This window comes from Pelmatolapia mariae, linkage group LG8 (assembly GCF_036321145.2).
Source record: "Pelmatolapia mariae isolate MD_Pm_ZW linkage group LG8, Pm_UMD_F_2, whole genome shotgun sequence".
Classification (NCBI taxonomy): Eukaryota; Metazoa; Chordata; class Actinopteri; order Cichliformes; family Cichlidae; genus Pelmatolapia; species Pelmatolapia mariae.
The window spans coordinates 16,834,686-16,852,372 of NC_086234.1; the positions used below are offsets into that span (position 1 = coordinate 16,834,686).

At 40.1% G+C, this 17,687-nt stretch overlaps 2 protein-coding genes across 2 annotated transcripts; one reads left to right on the forward strand and one right to left on the reverse strand.

Annotated features, from left to right (window-relative positions):
- The first annotated feature begins 2,638 nt into the window (after positions 1-2,638).
- Positions 2,639-10,229, forward strand: LOC134633520 (polyserase-2-like). The gene is made up of 6 exons (XM_063482349.1): positions 2,639-2,684; positions 3,243-3,257; positions 3,393-3,555; positions 8,712-8,980; positions 9,575-9,723; positions 9,897-10,229. The coding sequence occupies exons 1-6, from the start codon at positions 2,639-2,641 to the stop codon at positions 10,227-10,229; spliced, it is 975 nt and encodes a 324-aa protein (XP_063338419.1).
- Positions 10,230-13,025: 2,796 nt separating this feature from the next.
- Positions 13,026-16,752, reverse strand: aldoab (aldolase a, fructose-bisphosphate, b). Its single transcript, XM_063482038.1, has 7 exons — positions 16,677-16,752; positions 15,263-15,381; positions 14,752-15,018; positions 14,496-14,656; positions 13,873-14,131; positions 13,548-13,747; positions 13,026-13,415 (listed from the first exon to the last, which is right to left on the reverse strand). The coding sequence occupies exons 2-7, from the start codon at positions 15,372-15,374 to the stop codon at positions 13,323-13,325; spliced, it is 1,092 nt and encodes a 363-aa protein (XP_063338108.1). The 5' UTR covers positions 15,375-15,381; positions 16,677-16,752; the 3' UTR covers positions 13,026-13,322.
- Between the last annotated feature and the right edge of the window lie 935 nt (positions 16,753-17,687).

A 17,687-nucleotide genomic window follows, 5' to 3' on the forward strand; every position in this document is an offset into this window, starting at 1 on the left:
ATTATCAAGACATGCTCAATGATACGATGATTTGTTTGTTTCTGGGTATCTCAGCAACCATTTCTTCTGTTTCAAGAAAACAGCCCGGAGCTTCAAATATACCCTCTGCAGTGGTCGCTTCGCTCAAAGCCTCGCTGTCGTCACACAGATGCTGTCATCCAAGGTGCAAGAAGCCACTGCAGTATTGTCCTAAACGATAGGTGTCGCCATTTAGTCAATAGTGGAAAAAACCTGCTAATAGGGAGCATAAAAAGTTAAAACCAGAAACCAAGACTTTGTTAAGTGTCAAGTGTTGTTTTGCAAATTTCTTCCCACAAACTCAAGCTCCTAAACAGATGCAACATCTCACTCTGTGTATTTGTACATCTCTGAGCTTCTGTGCAGGATTATTCTTAAAATGGTGGTAAAAACTGTCACGATTTGGACTTGAAACTGGTTTTGCGACTTCCATTGTGGGAGGTCACAGGGTGAAAGTGCAGCAGTGTAAAGAAACAGGTGTGCTGCATTTTTAACCCAGGACAAAATTAGAGCACTGCTTCCAAATGCACACAGCAAGTATTTTTTTCCATTAGATCTATTCTCTTCCTGTCAATTTGAAGGAGGAATGCATAGGAGGAAATGACGGTACTGAAAGTGCCAGTAATAGTCATTACATGCTGTGTCTGCACTTTGTGTGGTTACATTTCTAGCAAACAGCACGATAGATTATGGTGTAAGCTAAGGCGTAGGGTTTCAGATAGGTTTGTGGATAGGTTGACAAAATTTACATTACCTAGACCAAAACAGGCCATTGTGGACTTGTGGACATATGAAAACTATAACCAGTTAACCTCAGTGGTGTGTACAGAAAGTCTTAACTACAGACACCGACCCCTTGTTTATGTCTTCCTTTTATTTGATCTGCAAATTATAGTCTTTGTTTTCCTGCTCTCACTCAGGCTTATGCAGACATGACTGCTGTGTATAAGTAACCCACAAGAACTTAGATGTAACAATTTCTTGCTTGAAAGTTGTACATTTTTTGTGGATAAAGCTCATAACGCAATTACATTTTATATTTGTGGTTGTGTGGGTGCAGAGAAGTCCTCAGCAAGAAAAAACTGTATGTTCTTTTTGCACATCACCTAATCAAGTTCACCACTACTAGCAAGACTGAAGTCTGTTGTGCCCATCTTGTGGCACTTACCCTGTGCAGCATGAAGATAAAATATGAGTACATAGGATGGTGAGCAACCACCCACAACATAGGAATCACTCTGTTTCACTTTCATGACAGGTTTTATACATTCATTTTTTAAAGTGGTGTGGTTTTAATAGTCAACCCAGTCTTATTCCATACCCACATCAATACCATGCACCATTACATTATTAAGTAGCCTAGTGGAAGTCCAACTGGATTGTTTGTTCACCATCTTGCCTTGCATATAAAACTGTATACATTTTGTTTTTATTAACATAGGCAACATCCGACATCCTGAGCAATAATATAAACCTGCCCAGGTTAGGGCAGATGATCCAAGTGACGGCTGGACATCAGCTGTCCCCACCCGAGGAACTGGTATGGGTGCAGGAAATGGCTGGACCTTAGTCGCCCTGGGAACAGGAACAGGTGGATGGGTATGCTCGGGGATGATCACAGGAAGACGAACAGTCTTCACAGCCACAGGTTGGGAGGCATGAACAGTCTTGTTGATGACTGGTTGAACATTACAAAAAGTTTCTATAGATGAAGGCGGGACAGCACAAACAGTTTCTGGGAAAGCTGGCTCAAAAACATGGAGAACAGATTCAAACCGACACAACTGTGGAACACAAAACTCAACCTGATCTGAAGCACTCAGACCAGATAGCCAGCTTAAAAATAGAGGATGCCTTCTAATTGTCCTTAACATTTCAAACAGTATCAATTATTAATCATGGCAAAAGCGACTAAAACCAAGTGAAAGCATGTGGGCTGGGAAGCCATTTCAGCATTATATCATCATGTTATGGTCACATCGTTCTGTCATGTGATTAGAACTTACTGATTACTGAGCAGACAGGGCACACATACAAGGAGGGAATGACAATGGTGTGACAAGGAACAGAGGGAAACTGAGGACTTAAATAGACATGATTAAGAGACACAGCTGGGGAAAAGAAGGCACAGGTGAACAGAATCAATTAATGAGCAAGAAAAAAGCAAAACTGAACACAACCCACACAGGAGAAGAGACTATCAAACTATAACAGGTAACACTGAGACTGAGGCTAACACACGTGAACCTGACAGGCCAAAGTAAACACAAAGACAAAACACATTAAACATGGAAGAAACACAGAAACACAGACTTGGCATCGGGAACGTAGGAGGGCTGGAAAAAGAATAACAAAGAATATGATGAATACAAAATCAGAATAAAAACCCAAGCAAAGCAAAGGTAAAGTTTAAACTGAAAACTATAACAAAGTCAAATGGGAACTATCAAACAGAAAACAGAGTCCCAAATATAAAACGCTGAGTACAAAACCCAGGATCGTGACACTTATGCTGGTTATGCTGGAATGTTGAGAAACAGGTTAGAATAGGGAGTGAAAGAAAACTATCACAATGACAACTCTGCCTATTGTAAATACAACTTTACTGTGAGCACACAGGATGGCAGCCTGGATCCTCTTGGTGTGTGTGCTCATCACTCTGCAAGGTGAGCCCTAATCTTTAACAGCTTTTTTGGTTTTGTTTTAGAGCTATTTTGCATAATGTGTGAGAATCTGGGTAATAATGGTTTTGTATTGAAGTGTATTGTGTAAAAAATGTAAGGGAAAGTAAAGTGAAACAATCCCTCTGCTGTCAGTATGAACTTTATGAAAACAGGAATTACAGCAATGCTGCTTCATTAAACAGCCTTACTGTTGGTTATCAGCGATGCTTAAACAATTTTTTTTAACCTTTTGCTTAGTAACTTAGTAACAACAAGTCTTCAGTGTGTCAGAACAAACCACAAATATCACATTGCAGAAAGTTTTTCATGTATTCAACAGAAATACAGAACGGCCTGCATCAAGTCAAATTTGTTGACTTGAAATAATGCAAGTAATATGCGATGTAAGAAATCACAGTACTATTTGCCACTTAGCTGTATTTACAGTTAACGAAAAAAAAAAGCTGTAACTCTAGTGTCCCCATGTGGCTGTTGTTACACATATATGGCAACATTCACAAATATTATAATTTCTAGTAACGTCTTCTCCTATTCTTACAGGCTCAAAGGCTCAGGGTGAGCACATCACATTTCATATATACCATACAACTGTGTAAATACTCTGAATGTTCATATTCCAGTGTGACTAGAATCAAGCATGAGAAATTTTATTGCATATCAACTGACACCCAGCTGTCTATGCTCTGTCAGATTGTGGGGTGGCACCTCTCAATACAAGAATAGTGGGTGGTCAGAATGCCACAGCTGGGTCATGGCCCTGGCAGGTGAGCGTACACTATCAATCATCTCACATCTGTGGAGGCACCCTCATCAGTGACCAGTGGGTGCTCACAGCAGCTCACTGCATTATAACGTAAGATATACTCTTTGTTTCATTCTCTATTGCACGTTTTTACCGGAAGCCTATGTGGGAACATTGTGTTCAAATTCAGTATTTTAGAGACCCCCCGAAAAAGCTTTCAGATTATTTATATTGCCCAGCAGACCTCAAAGAAACCAAACATCAGTGAGAGACTCAGAAAACAAATGAAGCATGTGAATTAAAAGTTGGGCAAAATAGCCTGACAGACGGCGTTCACGGAGCAGTTTTAATAAAGTTAGCTGATACAAATCAATATTTGTTGGTGACAGATAACTAGCATAACTAACATACAAGTTCAACTAGTCCACTATTGTGCAGAAGGTGTTTCTACAGTGAATAATGGTGATTCCAGCTCATCAGAAAAAATATTTATGTTAATAAACTATTAAAAGAATGGTTATACAAAATCAAATTAACATATTCATGTCTGGCCTTCAGTGCTATTTGTACTTCTAAATGTTGAAATTAGTTATTTCCTGTATGTTAACTTGAATACACTGGTGCTAAGTGGCACTCGTCTTCTGGTGCTTAAACTGTTGAACAGGCAAGCAAACAATAGTAATGAACTGATGCGACAAAAAAACCCCAATTTGTGCTTTACATAGGATCTACTTTCTTTCTACTAACTTGCCGCCACAAACCATAACTACGCAGAAGGAAGTGTGTGTCTAAGTGTGACTACAGGTTTGTTCCTGAGACAGAATGATAAGGTGTCAGCACTGATAGCAGTGTTAGCTGGCGGTACCTTTTGTAGATGTAATCAGTAAAAAAGATTTTGTCAAGAAGTGGCTCTTTCCTTTACATCCAATCCTCAAACCTGGTGATGTTTCACTGCTTTGCTTTGTCATCTGATTGATAAACAAGAATTCCACGCTTAAGATGTTTTCCTCGTAACTTGTATTTTTGCTTGTTGCACAATAGTCAACCTGTGTGATAACAATTTTGTACCATGACAGGCGTCTGCCAACGGATGAAGAAATATCCTCTTAGCATGTCTTCCTATTTAATTTCGTGTCATACACAGTAAATTTAAAGGTCACACATTCAGACTAGTCACCCTGACTTTAGTGACAATAACATGATAAGCTAAAACTGATGCTGTGTGGGTGAGCTGACCTAATTAATCCAGTTAAGTAGCTTGTAGAAGCATGTATATGTACACAACACCTCACAGTTGACTGCAAGGTGCTGTGGTCCTGTGGGCGTTAAAATCGTCATGCCTACACCACATGATTGACTGGTGGTATGAAGTGTGTGTGCTGACATGCTGCGTTTGGTTTTTACCGTACATGGCAGTGTACCTTATGGACACATTTTCTCCACTTTGATCTTATCAATTCAAAGGAAACTGTTGCAAAGGTTTTGTGGTTTGTTCAAATGAAACTTTGCAAACATGAACAATGTTTCCATGTTTTGTTTTGTTTCTTTCTTAGAGAGAAGACACTTTCTCCTGGCAGCTCTTTCTTCTTTCTTCAGTCTTTTTTTAATTGTACTGTGATGAGCTCTAACATTTAGCACGCTACCCGGGCCACTATACCCTGAGATCTAACCCTTTTTTAAAGTGAACATTTGCTGGGACATCCGTTCCTGGATAAATTGTGCCATCGTGTGAACGCACACCTGAATGCTTCAGACCAGCAAACTGCCAGAACATCAGAACTGCTGATGATCAGATAAGCACCTATTGCTACTGATCCTCATAATTCCTATCCAATCAGTGGGATGTGCTAAGTTTTACAGGACTGCGCAGAGTCCTGTAAAAAACGCTCTTTTTTCCTGGATGGACTTTGCTGTTATGTAAATACTGCTGGATATTATGAGGCAGGAACTCACACTTTCTATTTCAGTTCCTTCACGCTGTAAGTTCTGTCACAGTGTTTGCTACAATGCACATACAAAAGTCATGTGGTAAAGGAAGTGAGTCTTGGTACATAAGTAGGTCAAATACAAGGCTTTCACTCACTCACACAAGATTGTGTCATGTGTAAAATAAGTTACATTTTTTCTTTAGACGTTTTTAAACTTATTTTTTTCTGTGTTTCTGTGCAGTTTGGGTAATTTTATCCAACAAAGCCTCTACATTACATTTATAAAAGTGCCCCACTTTCCCTTAACATGAACCCAAGTGGGAATTCAGTTTTGACTTTTGTCTTCTGGGTGAATGTCTTGTGTCTGGCCCATTCATCCGGCAAAACCTGCACTACACTGGTCTTTTTGTTCTCTCAAAGGATTTCCTAGTCTTTCTGCCAGAAGGCAAATATCCAGGTCAACACCTAACTGAAACTTGGTGGTGGTGGCTCATTTTACTGCCTAATTAGCAACATATCTGCTTAATTAGCATTCAGATCAGTCACCAGGAATTAATTTTGACTGAAACAGGTTCACCCAATACACTGATGACCCAAATAAAGGTCTCCTAATTCCTTATTTATATGCTTCGAGTCTTTCCAGTCTTGGTGATAAATGAGCATGCTGCAAGATAAGGGTTTTTAATTTTATGTTTTATTGCTTATTCTTACTTATGTAAAAGCATTTTTGGCTTTACTTGAAAGTCAGAGAGAAGCAGGGAAGCAGAAGGATATGCTGAAAAGTTATGCCACAGTGGGGAAGTGAGTCGTGAATGGTATTTGCTTCCATGTGGTAGAAATTATTATACAATAGAGCCAATTTATTTATTTGGAGAACTGAAATTTACAGATTTACTACCATGTCTATGACAGTTTCTTACAGCCAGTATTGTGGTTGTTACTCACAAAAGTAATCTATTAGACATTACTCATTACTTTTTAAAAAAGCTAATGCATTACACTACCTAACTACTTCCTTGAAAAAAAATTGTCATACTACTTGTTACATTCCTTCTGCATCACTCCATAACATGACCGGATATACATTGTCACATGATAACCAATATATACCTTAGGCTACATTATGCAGATAACTGAGCAACTTGGGTAACACAACTAAACACAGAATTATAACTGTAACCCGATTAGTCAGTTCAGTGCAGTAATGTGCTACATTAATGTATTACAGAATGTGACCACAGTATGTTTTGCACAGCTGTAATGAAGCTGTAATAAGTGGGATGCATTACTTTTTAACCTTTTACTTTGTAACTTTGCTTTGTTGTAACACACTTTGATAACACACTGTCTCATAAATGAAGCATTTCTTCATTTTAAACTTGCATGATACATCTACAGTCTGAAGAGAGCTCAGTGCACTCTACATAGATCTCATACATAGACTTTTATAAATATAAGTCTCATGTTCAAACCAAGGCGTGGCCAAGTATAGACCGTAAATAATTTAAATAACAAGTTACTGTCCCTGTGTGGGCTGGTTTTGGTTATACAGTTGCAAGAACACCAAATTTGAAAGGGATGATGCAAAGATCATGTTGTGTTGTGTTTGGATCTTTCAATTTGGGCCAAATTCCAAATTTAGGATTTTTCAATTAGGACAGGTTTTGGGAGCATTTGTTGAACATGTGCACACCTCTCGGCTAGATATCTTTCCCTCTGTGCATACAAGAACCAGGGCTATGTCTGGGTTATTCTAGAGCAGGAGTGTCGAACTCCAGGCCTCAAGGGCTGGTGTCCTGCAGGTTTTAGATCTCACCCTGGGTCAACACACCTGCATCAAATCATTAGTTTATTACCAGGCCTTTGGAGAACTGCAAGACACATTGAGGAGGTAATTTAGCCATTTAAATCAGCTGTGTTGGATCAAGGACACATCTAAAACCTGCAGGACACCGGCTCTTGAGGCCTGGAGTTCGACACTTGTATTCTAGAGAGAGCCCAGCAACGAACTTGAAGCCAAATAAGTCAGTGAAAAATGAACTTTAAAAGCCGACAAAAATATAAAGCCTGGTTAAAATAAGCAAAAGTGCAAATCCAAAAGTCCAGGAAGTAATAAAGGAGTACGGGCAACAAGATCATAGAGAAAAATGCAACAACAAAAAGGAAGACAGGGCTCTATACTCTATACACAGATGTGAAACTAGTGAAGGAGAAAAAATTAGAATTAAACAGAAAAACAAAAGGCAAAAACACTGAGATCTCTAGGTTAACAATAAATCTGGTGTGGGAAACAGGAGGATACAGGAGGCCGAAGAAATAAATAGAAACACAATAGAGCCACTAGATTTAACAAGGAACAAGGACAACACAAGAGAAAAACCAAGGACCATGACACAAATGGTACACTGCGTCACACAGCCCCACATTATGGGGGGGATTTTAGTTTAGGCTGTCAAAGGATGCTGCATGTATTCTTTGCTCTGTATGTTTACTCATATTAATTCTTACTATCCATAAAAAACTACTTTGGGCCTTATTTACTAGTGTATACATGCAAAGAAAGTAGGTTTTTTTTTTGTACAAAATTACCACCCACATAAGCTACTCTTCTGTTTCATAACTTTATATTAATGTGTTTCTTAGATAATTTAACTCAACAGTGGTTATGGAAGGACTGTGGCAGTTCTATTTGTTTACACAACACGTACAAATTCAGTTGAGGAAATATTGATGGATTGTATGCATAGTTAAAAGTTTTGCGTACATAGGTAGAAAGTTTTTTTTTACAGTTAGCTTCTGACCCTGTGGTTTGTGAAATTAGTATAAGTTAGGGTGACCCATAAACACACTTTTTATCTAGTTCATCACTTGGGTTTGATTGACTTTGGGCATAAGCTTCTGTTTTAAAAAAATAAAATAAAATTTGCACACGTTTTTCTATCAGGAGTTGCGGTGTTGCCGCTGTCACTATTCACCGAGAAGGTCATGGGTTCAAATCAGGTTCAAGCCTTTCTGTGTGGAGTCCGCACGTTCTTCCTCCGTCTGTGTGGTACTTGGGTCTACTCTCACAGCTCAAAAACATGCATGGAGTTAGATTAATTGGTCATTATAATTTGGCCATATATGTGAATGGTTGTCCTGCCCAGGGCGTTCCCTGACTTTTGCCCCATGACAACTGGGTTAGGCTCATGTGACTCTGAATTGGATGAGATAATGGATGTATGTTTCTACTAGTGGTTAAATACAATAAAAACCAATTGCCAACAAATTAGGGCATGACAGGTTTGAGAAAATATTCTAAATCCATGGATTGATTTCATTATTATTCATTTAATACAGAAACTCACTCAGTGCATGGACGCTCTACTTCGGGAGAGAGACTCAGGCTGGGCCTAACACTCATGAGGTGAAACAGAGTGTGTCGCAGGTCACTGTCCACCCTAACTACAACAATTCTTACTTGAACAACGACATTGCCCTGATGAAGCTCAGCAGCCCTGTCAGCTTCACTGACTACATCAGACCTATCTGCCTGGCAAGTAGCTCCAGTCAGTTCTACAACTCCACATCCTGCTGGGCCACTGGCTGGGGCAAACTCACAAAGAATGGTGAGATTTTTATTTAATTTGTGTAGCTGGTGGCGGTGGAAGCTTTGCCACTTAAATTTGTATTTGCATATCAACTGTCAGGGGCTGGGTCTGTGACCCAGTGTGTTTCTTATTGTCAAGCTTGTTTTGTCATGTCTCTCAATGTTTCCTGTTTTATTTTGAAGAGCCAGGATTTTCCATGTTCAATGTGTTTTGTTCGACTTCCCCCGTGGTGTCATTATGTCCATTACAGTAGCTGTTTCTCCATGTGTTTCCACTTCCCCTGAAATGGCTCTCAAATTGGCCCTCAAAGTGTCCCGCATGTGCAAAAGAAGACGTCACACACAACGCGCTCTTTGTTACTTCCTTTAAAAGTTGTTGCTATTAAAGTTTTTCACCCTGCAAGGTGTGCAGTTCACATATTCGCATAATACTTTTTGGTGCCTGAACTACTAGACAGATACACAAACTGTTTGTTGCTGACAGGAATGGTAGTTTAGATATTGAATAATCACATCATCATTCGTGTTATCATTTGCACATATCCATTGAAAATACTTTTGAATTCGTGAGACTGGATGAGAGTGGACTCATTTCATGCTTTGCCTTTCACAGAGACTTTGCCAGCTAATGCACCCCTCCAAGAAGTTCAGATTCCTGTTATTGGAAACAAACAGTGCAGCTGCGATTATATCCCAGCAAAAGATGCGAACATCACTCAGCAAATGATTTGTGCAGGGCAACAGAACAAAGGAGCATGCCAGGTTGAAACAAAAGCAAATTGTTGTAATATGTATTCTCCCTTACAGAAAAACAAGTTTATTTATTTATTTATTTTTTGCAATTTCAGCCCTATAATGTAAAGACTTTTTTAGTTTTGAGAATATGCTGTTTCAGTCCCCTTCTTAATGTTTGTGTTTTATCCTACTCTTTTCAGGGGGACTCAGGTGGACCTTTGCAGTGCAAACAGGGTTCCAAGTGGATCCAGGCTGGTATTACCAGTTTTGGAGTACCTTGCGCCCAGGCAGGTTTCCCTGAGGTCTACGCTCGAGTGTCTGAATTCCAGACTTGGATCACAAATCAAGTAGCGGGGGCGAATGTGGGCTTTGTGACCTTTACTTCTAGTGGCACTGACACAGACAGCAGCTTTGTGTGTCGCAGCAACAACTCCACTGGCAGCACAAACTCTGGAATTTCAGCCAAGTTTGCACCTGAGCTTGGATTTTTTATCTTCTCAGTGAAAATGTTGCTAGACCGCATTTTAGTTTAACACAAAAAATATCTCCTCTTCTGCTCTTTTTGTCTTTAAAGGTATAGTGCGTAAACTGGCACCCACTCCTATGTATTTTTAATGACTGAATGAATGAAGTTCATGATGATGCATGAATTTGTTAGATGTAATGGCACACTAATCAATGTATATTTAGTACAACAACAAAGTGTTTTTCTATTACATAATCTTAAAAAATACTTACGTAAATTAATTGTTTTTTAAAGTATTTTGATTTTAAAAAACATTTGAGTCAAGTTTGACATAACTGCACTGCAGCTCGGGTGCATCAGCTTTTATTTTCTTTCACTACACTCACTACATCAATATTTTTTCTTTTGTTAATCACTTTATAAATCAATTTGTGTTTTCAGCCAAACTAGAGTACATTGGATATGGAAACAAGCTGAAATTAAAGGTTATTCTGATTTGCTGGTGTTACTGAACATTATGTACAAGACTGGAAGAGATGTGCAGAATATATATGAATATATAAATATGCTCAGTTGCATATGTTCGGACGTAACGTACAACATCTACTAGATTTTTGGTTTTGGCTTTTTTTTACTTCCTGTTATAGATTTTTAATTCAGAGGCTTCTCGTGTCATTTTAAACCTTCCCAGAACTCTGAAATATGAGTTTTATTTTTGTGATCTGAGTCTTTGAGGAGACAGGGAAATTGTGGGTGGGAACATTTGGGGAAGCAATTTTTAAGAGAGGTTCTGCATTGATACACTGATGGATGTGGTCACAATGACTTCTGTCTCGGGCTTGTGAGCTGTCACCAGTTATGCTCTTTGAAACCGTACTTTATGGTCAAAGGATTGATCTGAAACTGCAACTGATGCGCCCAATGACGTTTTCTTTGTCCAAGAGAACGGCTGACACCTTTAAATTTGACATGTAGCTCTTCCTCTTATGCGATGCTCCAATCTAGTCTGAGAAAATGGAAATTAGATATATCAACAAACCAATATTTTAAACTCAGGCTTCTTAAATAAACCCGGATGTATCAAGGATCGTTAAAGTGGATCTGTTGTGCTTATCTCCTGTTATGTTTGATGTATGTCCTGTTACATTAATAGATACTCATCAAATACTCATAGCGCCAAATCACAACAACAATTGCCTCGTGGCACTTTATGTTGTAAGGTAAAGACCCTGCAATACTACAAAGAAAACCCCAACAATCATACTGACTCCCTATGAGCAAGCGCTTTGGCGACAGTGGGAATGAAAAAACTTCCTTTTAACAGGAAGAAACCTCCAGGAGAACCAGGCTGAGGGAGGGGTGCTGGGTAGGGAGGTGAGAGGAGGACAGGACAAAGACATGCTGTGGAAGAAAGCCAGAGTTTAATAATAACTAATAACTAAATTTAGAGAGGTGTATAAAAACATAGTGATTGAAAAAGGTGACTGAAGAAGAAACACTCATGGGAATCCCGCAGCAGCTTACACCTGTTGCAGCGTAACTAAGGGAGGATTCAGGATCACCTTATCCAACCATAAGTATATGCTTTTATCAAAAATGAATGTTTTAAGCCTAATCTTAAAAGCAGAGAGGGGGTCTGAAGGCTCTGCCTCCCATTATACTTTTAAAGGTCATGAAGATAAGATGGCTGTGGCCTGATTATTTAACACCTTGTATGTGAGGAGCAGGATTTTAAATTCAATTCAGGATTTAACAGGGAGCCAATGAAGGGAAGCCAGTATAGGAGAAAGATGATGTCTCTTTGTAGTCCCTGTCAGTACTCGTGCTGGAACATTTGGGATCAACAACTCCAAGATATTTGTAACCTGCACTAAAGCTGTTTCTTTACTGTGACGAGCTCTGAAACCTGACTGAAAATCTTCAAATAAACCATTTCTCTGCAGATGATCACTTGTTTTAAAATTACTCAAGAATTTTTAATACAAAAGTACATAGCCAGATAATACAGACAATTTGATCATATTTAAAATTGAAAGATTAATTAATGATAGGACTTCTTTAAGCAGCTGCCCTATGACAACCCTCATTAATGTTTAAATAGCTGGGACTCTCCACCATTTGGTTTCAGAACTGAAAAAGATTCTTAGATAAGAGGTGAAACCACTTCGTGGACCCTAAAGGAGTCCAGTAAGTTTCTTTCAAAGCTCCTTGGACTATCATGACCTGGATGAGTGAGAACCAACAAAGACAAACTCCTGTTCAAACCTTTTATACATGAGGGGCAGCCAGTCAGAAGACAGCCGAGGATTAAATTAGGGCCTCGTAAAGCCCCATTATAACATTTATTATTTTATTTATTTATTATTTATGATTTATTCCATCTCTTGCAGTTGAAGTTGGTTAATGTACTTTTTCAAAGTACTACTGACTATAAGGGAAAGGTTTCTGTGTTGACTGTTTTTCTTAATGCTTCTACTTTTTATGTGCAAACAGTTCAACTTGTAACAAAGAATCAATCTTCTGGGGATCATAAACAGTTAGAACAGAGGTTTTAGAATAACAGTAACAAGGACACATTTTACTTCTGTTTGGTAATTTGCTACCTTACAGTCCCATCAGCAAACTTCATTTGCTAATAAAAATAAAGCTAGATCAGTAAACCGCGTAAGGCTACTTCTGCTTGAAGTACAATTATTATGGCAACTGACAGTGTTAGTTTCATGGGAACTTAAATGTTGAGCAGTGAGAAGTAAAACACAAAGTAAAACCAGAAAAAGGAAGGAAAGCGTCACGCTATGGTAAATACTTTATTCCATGGTAACAGTATAAATCATATACTGAACTTACTGGAAGCAGACCAAGGAAAATAGTACAAGTTGTGTAAAAACAGTGTGGGAATCTTCACCTGAAAAAAGGTGTTTAAAAATAAAAGCTAAGGGAATGGAGGAAGAACGTGTTTTAGTCTCCTAGCTGCAGCAACCACTCAAAGCTTTTTTCCTTCTTTCTCTTTTGCTTCCTACTGAGATGTAAAAGTGCTGCTGTTTCTGTTGTAGTGTTTAATAGTAGAGTGTGAATTTCATAGGTGGTGCCTTAAGGGATGTGTCCTTTTCCGTGATGATGTAATAATGGAGGGGTAGGGGTGGAAAAAGGGTGGTTATGCTTAATAAGCATGATTAGCCACAAACAGTGACTCTCCACCAGCAGCGCTGGCTCCAGAGGAAACATATTTGCCCACAGAGGCCTGGCTGTTAGCCTGTAAGATAGAAAAGATGATATTATTTATTGCACAAGAGGACTCTAGAGCATAAGTTTGATGTTAATAATAATAATACAACTCTTTCATATAGTTACATATTTCAGTTGCACAGTTCATATTCAGACATACCAGAGCTCTCTTTACAAACTCCTCTTGGCATGCCTTTCCGTTCTCCTTCTTCCCACCCCAGGCTTTCAGGGCAGAGGCCTGCAGTGCACGGCCATATGAGAAGGTGAGTGCCCAGGCCTTGTGCAGGGGGCACTGGTTCATGGCGTTCAGGTTGACAGAGGCCTCCTCCTCACTCTGACCACCAGACAGGAAGGTAATACCTGCAAAGCAGGTAGAGTTTAGCAACCCAGATTGCAGATCTAATGCAGATTAGTCATAAAAGATTATGTCTAAAAAAGTGGAAAAGTGTGCATATCAGCAAGCGTGTGATGTACTTTCAGCTTACCAGGAACTGCAGGGGGAACGGTGCGGCGCAGGGCAGTAACAGTTGCCATGGCAATCTCCTGGTTGGTGTACTTGTGTGAGCAAGAGTGTCCAGCGGTAACCATGTTAGGTTTGAGCAGGGTACCCTCCAGGTAGACGTGGTGGTCGGACAGGGCCTTGTAGACGGCAGCCAGGACCTTCTCAGTGATGTACTGACAACGCTTCAGGTCATGGTCACCATCAGGAAGAATCTCAGGCTCAACAATGGGGACAATACCATGCTAGGAAAGGCCAGGACACAAGGACAGTGTAAAATAGGAGCTCATATTAGGAAGGCAAGACATGAAATCCAAAAGTGAAGACTTTAAAAATGTAATGTTATGCTGCCTTGATAATACTATGATATAGTATTAATTTGGAGAAAAGTTTTTTGAGCTTGTTGGCACATTCTGAGGTTTACTCATTGTATGTTTCTACCCATGCAGGAAGTATGTGTGTGGCATGATCATATCAAATGCATGCCATGCAAAAAACAAACAAGCAAAAACAGCAAAAATATATATTTTTTAATTTTTTTTTAAATAGACCCAATACTAGATCTTGTAAAATTCAGTTAAACTGGGTTATCTGTCTGTTGTGTCTTACCATCTGGCAGATGCTGGCATAGCGAGCCAGGACATTGGCATTCTCTATGATAGCCAGTCTTGAGGGCGTGGTGGGGGTGATCTTCAGAACACAACGCCACTTGGCGAAGTCAGCACCATCCTTCTTGTACTGGGCGCAACGCTCATAAAGCCCATCGAGACCTGTTAAGAAGGAAAGCCATACACAATACGTTAGATAAAGATATTAAAAGATGATGATGTAATACTGATGATGTCTGGATCTTTTCTGTGCTCACCCTGGGTGGTTGTCTCGCCATTTGTTCCTGCCAGGGGGACAACACCTTTGTCGACCTTGATACCCACCACCATGCCTCTTTCTTTGAGGTATTGAGGGAAAGGCTTGCCATTGTCGGTCTTCTGGTACATGGTCTCGTGGAAGAGGATAACGCCACCAATACAGGGATTGATGCGGTCGTCAGCAGTGAAGAGGAGCTGGCGGTACAGCCTCCTGTTCTCCTCAGTGTTCTCAGCATTGATGCTCTGGAAGCGCTTGGCCACACTGCCTGGAGGTTATAGAAACATATAAAATCAGATGGACTATAAAAACATAGTATATAATTAGGTGTTGGAAACCACAGTCTGTCTGCATGTTTGCAGAAATGTTTCAGTTCAGGTCTGAGAAAACACACACAGTGAAACCAGTTTCAACTGTAGCCTAACTGTGATCCTTAAGCCATAGTTTTTGGCAACTGTTGAGTTGACTGTCCACAAATGACTAATTGTTAGTATATAGGTTCATTTTCTTACCAGTTGACTCATCTGCGGCAAGGATTCCTTTGCCAGGAGCCACAATCTTCAGAGCAATATCATTGAGCTCCTTCTTTTGCTCAGGAGTGAGGAAGGGGTATGCGTGAGGCATCCTGACTCTTGATATAAATAGAGGGAAGACAAAAATTTGAGAAATTAATAATGAACAGGACACAGGGGTTATACATTTTTACAGTGTGCCAAGGCGAAAGGTTATACTGCACTGCAAATCTGCTTTTGAGTGTAACGGTTTCAGGGTATATGTGTGGGAAACTGCTAGATGAAAGGAGAACAGAACATTCATTGTGTGAAGGAAGTGGTAAAAAACCCCAAAAACGTCTGGCTCATGGTTTTATGTTTTCCTGTCAGACTATCTTTTGCTAAAACAACCCAGACCAGCTTGTGTTCTACATGCGACAGCAGCTGTTTAAGCTTTAACTGCTGCAGTAGCTTGTGCACTGGTTTCACACTATTCCCCAGGCACAATATGTAGCCTCACAGAGGATCCAGTGTCAGAGAACTCCCACAGATCCCCCTCCACCACCACCACCACCACCACATGCCCAACCCTCCATGCATCTGACCACCCTTAAAAAATCGTGTGCACGTCCGTGACCTATTCCATTTTCTAGCCTCTTATTCCTGACCTTTCCATTCCCCTCCACAGCCCCCCTTCCCTCACCATTCCTCTTGACTGGCCTCCTATCGCATACCTCCTCCAACTGTCACCCTGTCGCCACTATCAATACGTTAGACTAAATATACCCAGTGTACCCAGTATAGTGCTTGCATGAGGCAGTGAGTGCACTGTAGCTCATGTAGCATAAATGGGCTGCATAAAAGAAAATGTGCAGGGTTCCACCCCGCTGTTGATGAGGCATGCCACATTGCAGAAGGCAGTCTAGATGAATTTATCTAGTAAAGCAAGAAATTAGTCAGACTATTGAGTCACCACTGACCAACGATTCAATAGAAACTTTGCATCAGATAAAGGTAAGTGACTGAATTTTACCAAAAATGATCAGCTTTGTTTAATGTCAAGGGAGAATCATTCTCACAGTTCATCACAATCATTATTTAGTGTTGTTATACTATAGGAAATGATGAGATATTTTCATCTGTATAGCATCTGGTTCACTGAGGTTAAAGTAACAAAAAAAAAGAAAGACGCACACTCGCATTTAACCAACAGACATGAACCTGCGGGTTACACTGATATAGTTCGAGCTAGTCATGTTAACCACACAGTTGTGAAAGCTACAAGAAGATGCGTAACACTGTTTGTATTTTATCTCTGGTATACAGGTCATAAGTCTCTCATTATGCCAAGGCTTTATAACATAACATTCAATAGCTAACCAACAAATCCACTTCAAATGCTGTTTTCTTCATGGGCATGAATTCAATCTTTTACCTTTGAGGTTGCGAGGAGAGCTGAGAGAAGAGAGAAGAAGGGAGAAGATCCGGCCTTCGTCTGCGACACCCCTGCAAGCCTGCTGGCCCTTGTATTTATCCTCCCATTGTGACCCCTCACATTTCAGCTGCCCAACTATAAAAAGAACAGGATGCAACCAGAGATGGCTTGTGACATTCAGCAGGACTGGGGCTGGAGTAACGTGCTAGCGAGCAGCCACTCAAAGGGCAAAGAGTGTTTCAGTGAATGGCACAAAATGCGATGGAATAACAGGCAGTTAGGGTTTAGGTGAAGTCCAGATAGATGGGTGATGAGTAGACGATATTATCCAGAAATGTGTAGGGAAGAAGGGCATGGGGCAAATTCGCCTACTATGTAAGTGTTTCTTACACTCTCCTTAAATGAAATTATGCATCTTCCAAGCAACGCACATCCTTTACATTCTGTCTTATATGAAACATTTTATTTAGCTGCAGTTACTTTAAAATGCGCTGCCTCACCAAAGAAGAACATCTAATATCCAGAAGTCATTTGAAATAATATGTGAAGGAAGATAAATTTGGGGGTATATGTAGAATGCACTAAATGTGTGTGTCTGCGTGCACACAGACACACACAGAAACAGAGTGAGAGTGAGAGAGGGTTGAGCATGTTGCAACATTGCCAACCTGCCCTTAGAAATCCAAACCAGACGCAGCAACACAGCACACTGATCCTTGACCTTTTCTCGACCTTTCATGATCGTCTGTGCTCTGAAGGAAGAGGTCAACCGCCAAGCTAGGGAAAGGTTGCAGGTTCATATTTTTGGGGCACATTGCACGTTGCATCTGTTTCCGTGTCTCTCACTCAGCTCATGGGAAAGCAGAAACAGACAGAATGAAAAGACATAAAATTTTGCTCCTCGGATGTTCTCACAGCTTCAGACTGTGGGTTTTGTAGTGCACACTACACTTTTTTAGTGGCACGCACTTGCCGTAAAAAAGGCAAACTTCCTGAAAGGAGGGCTTGTGG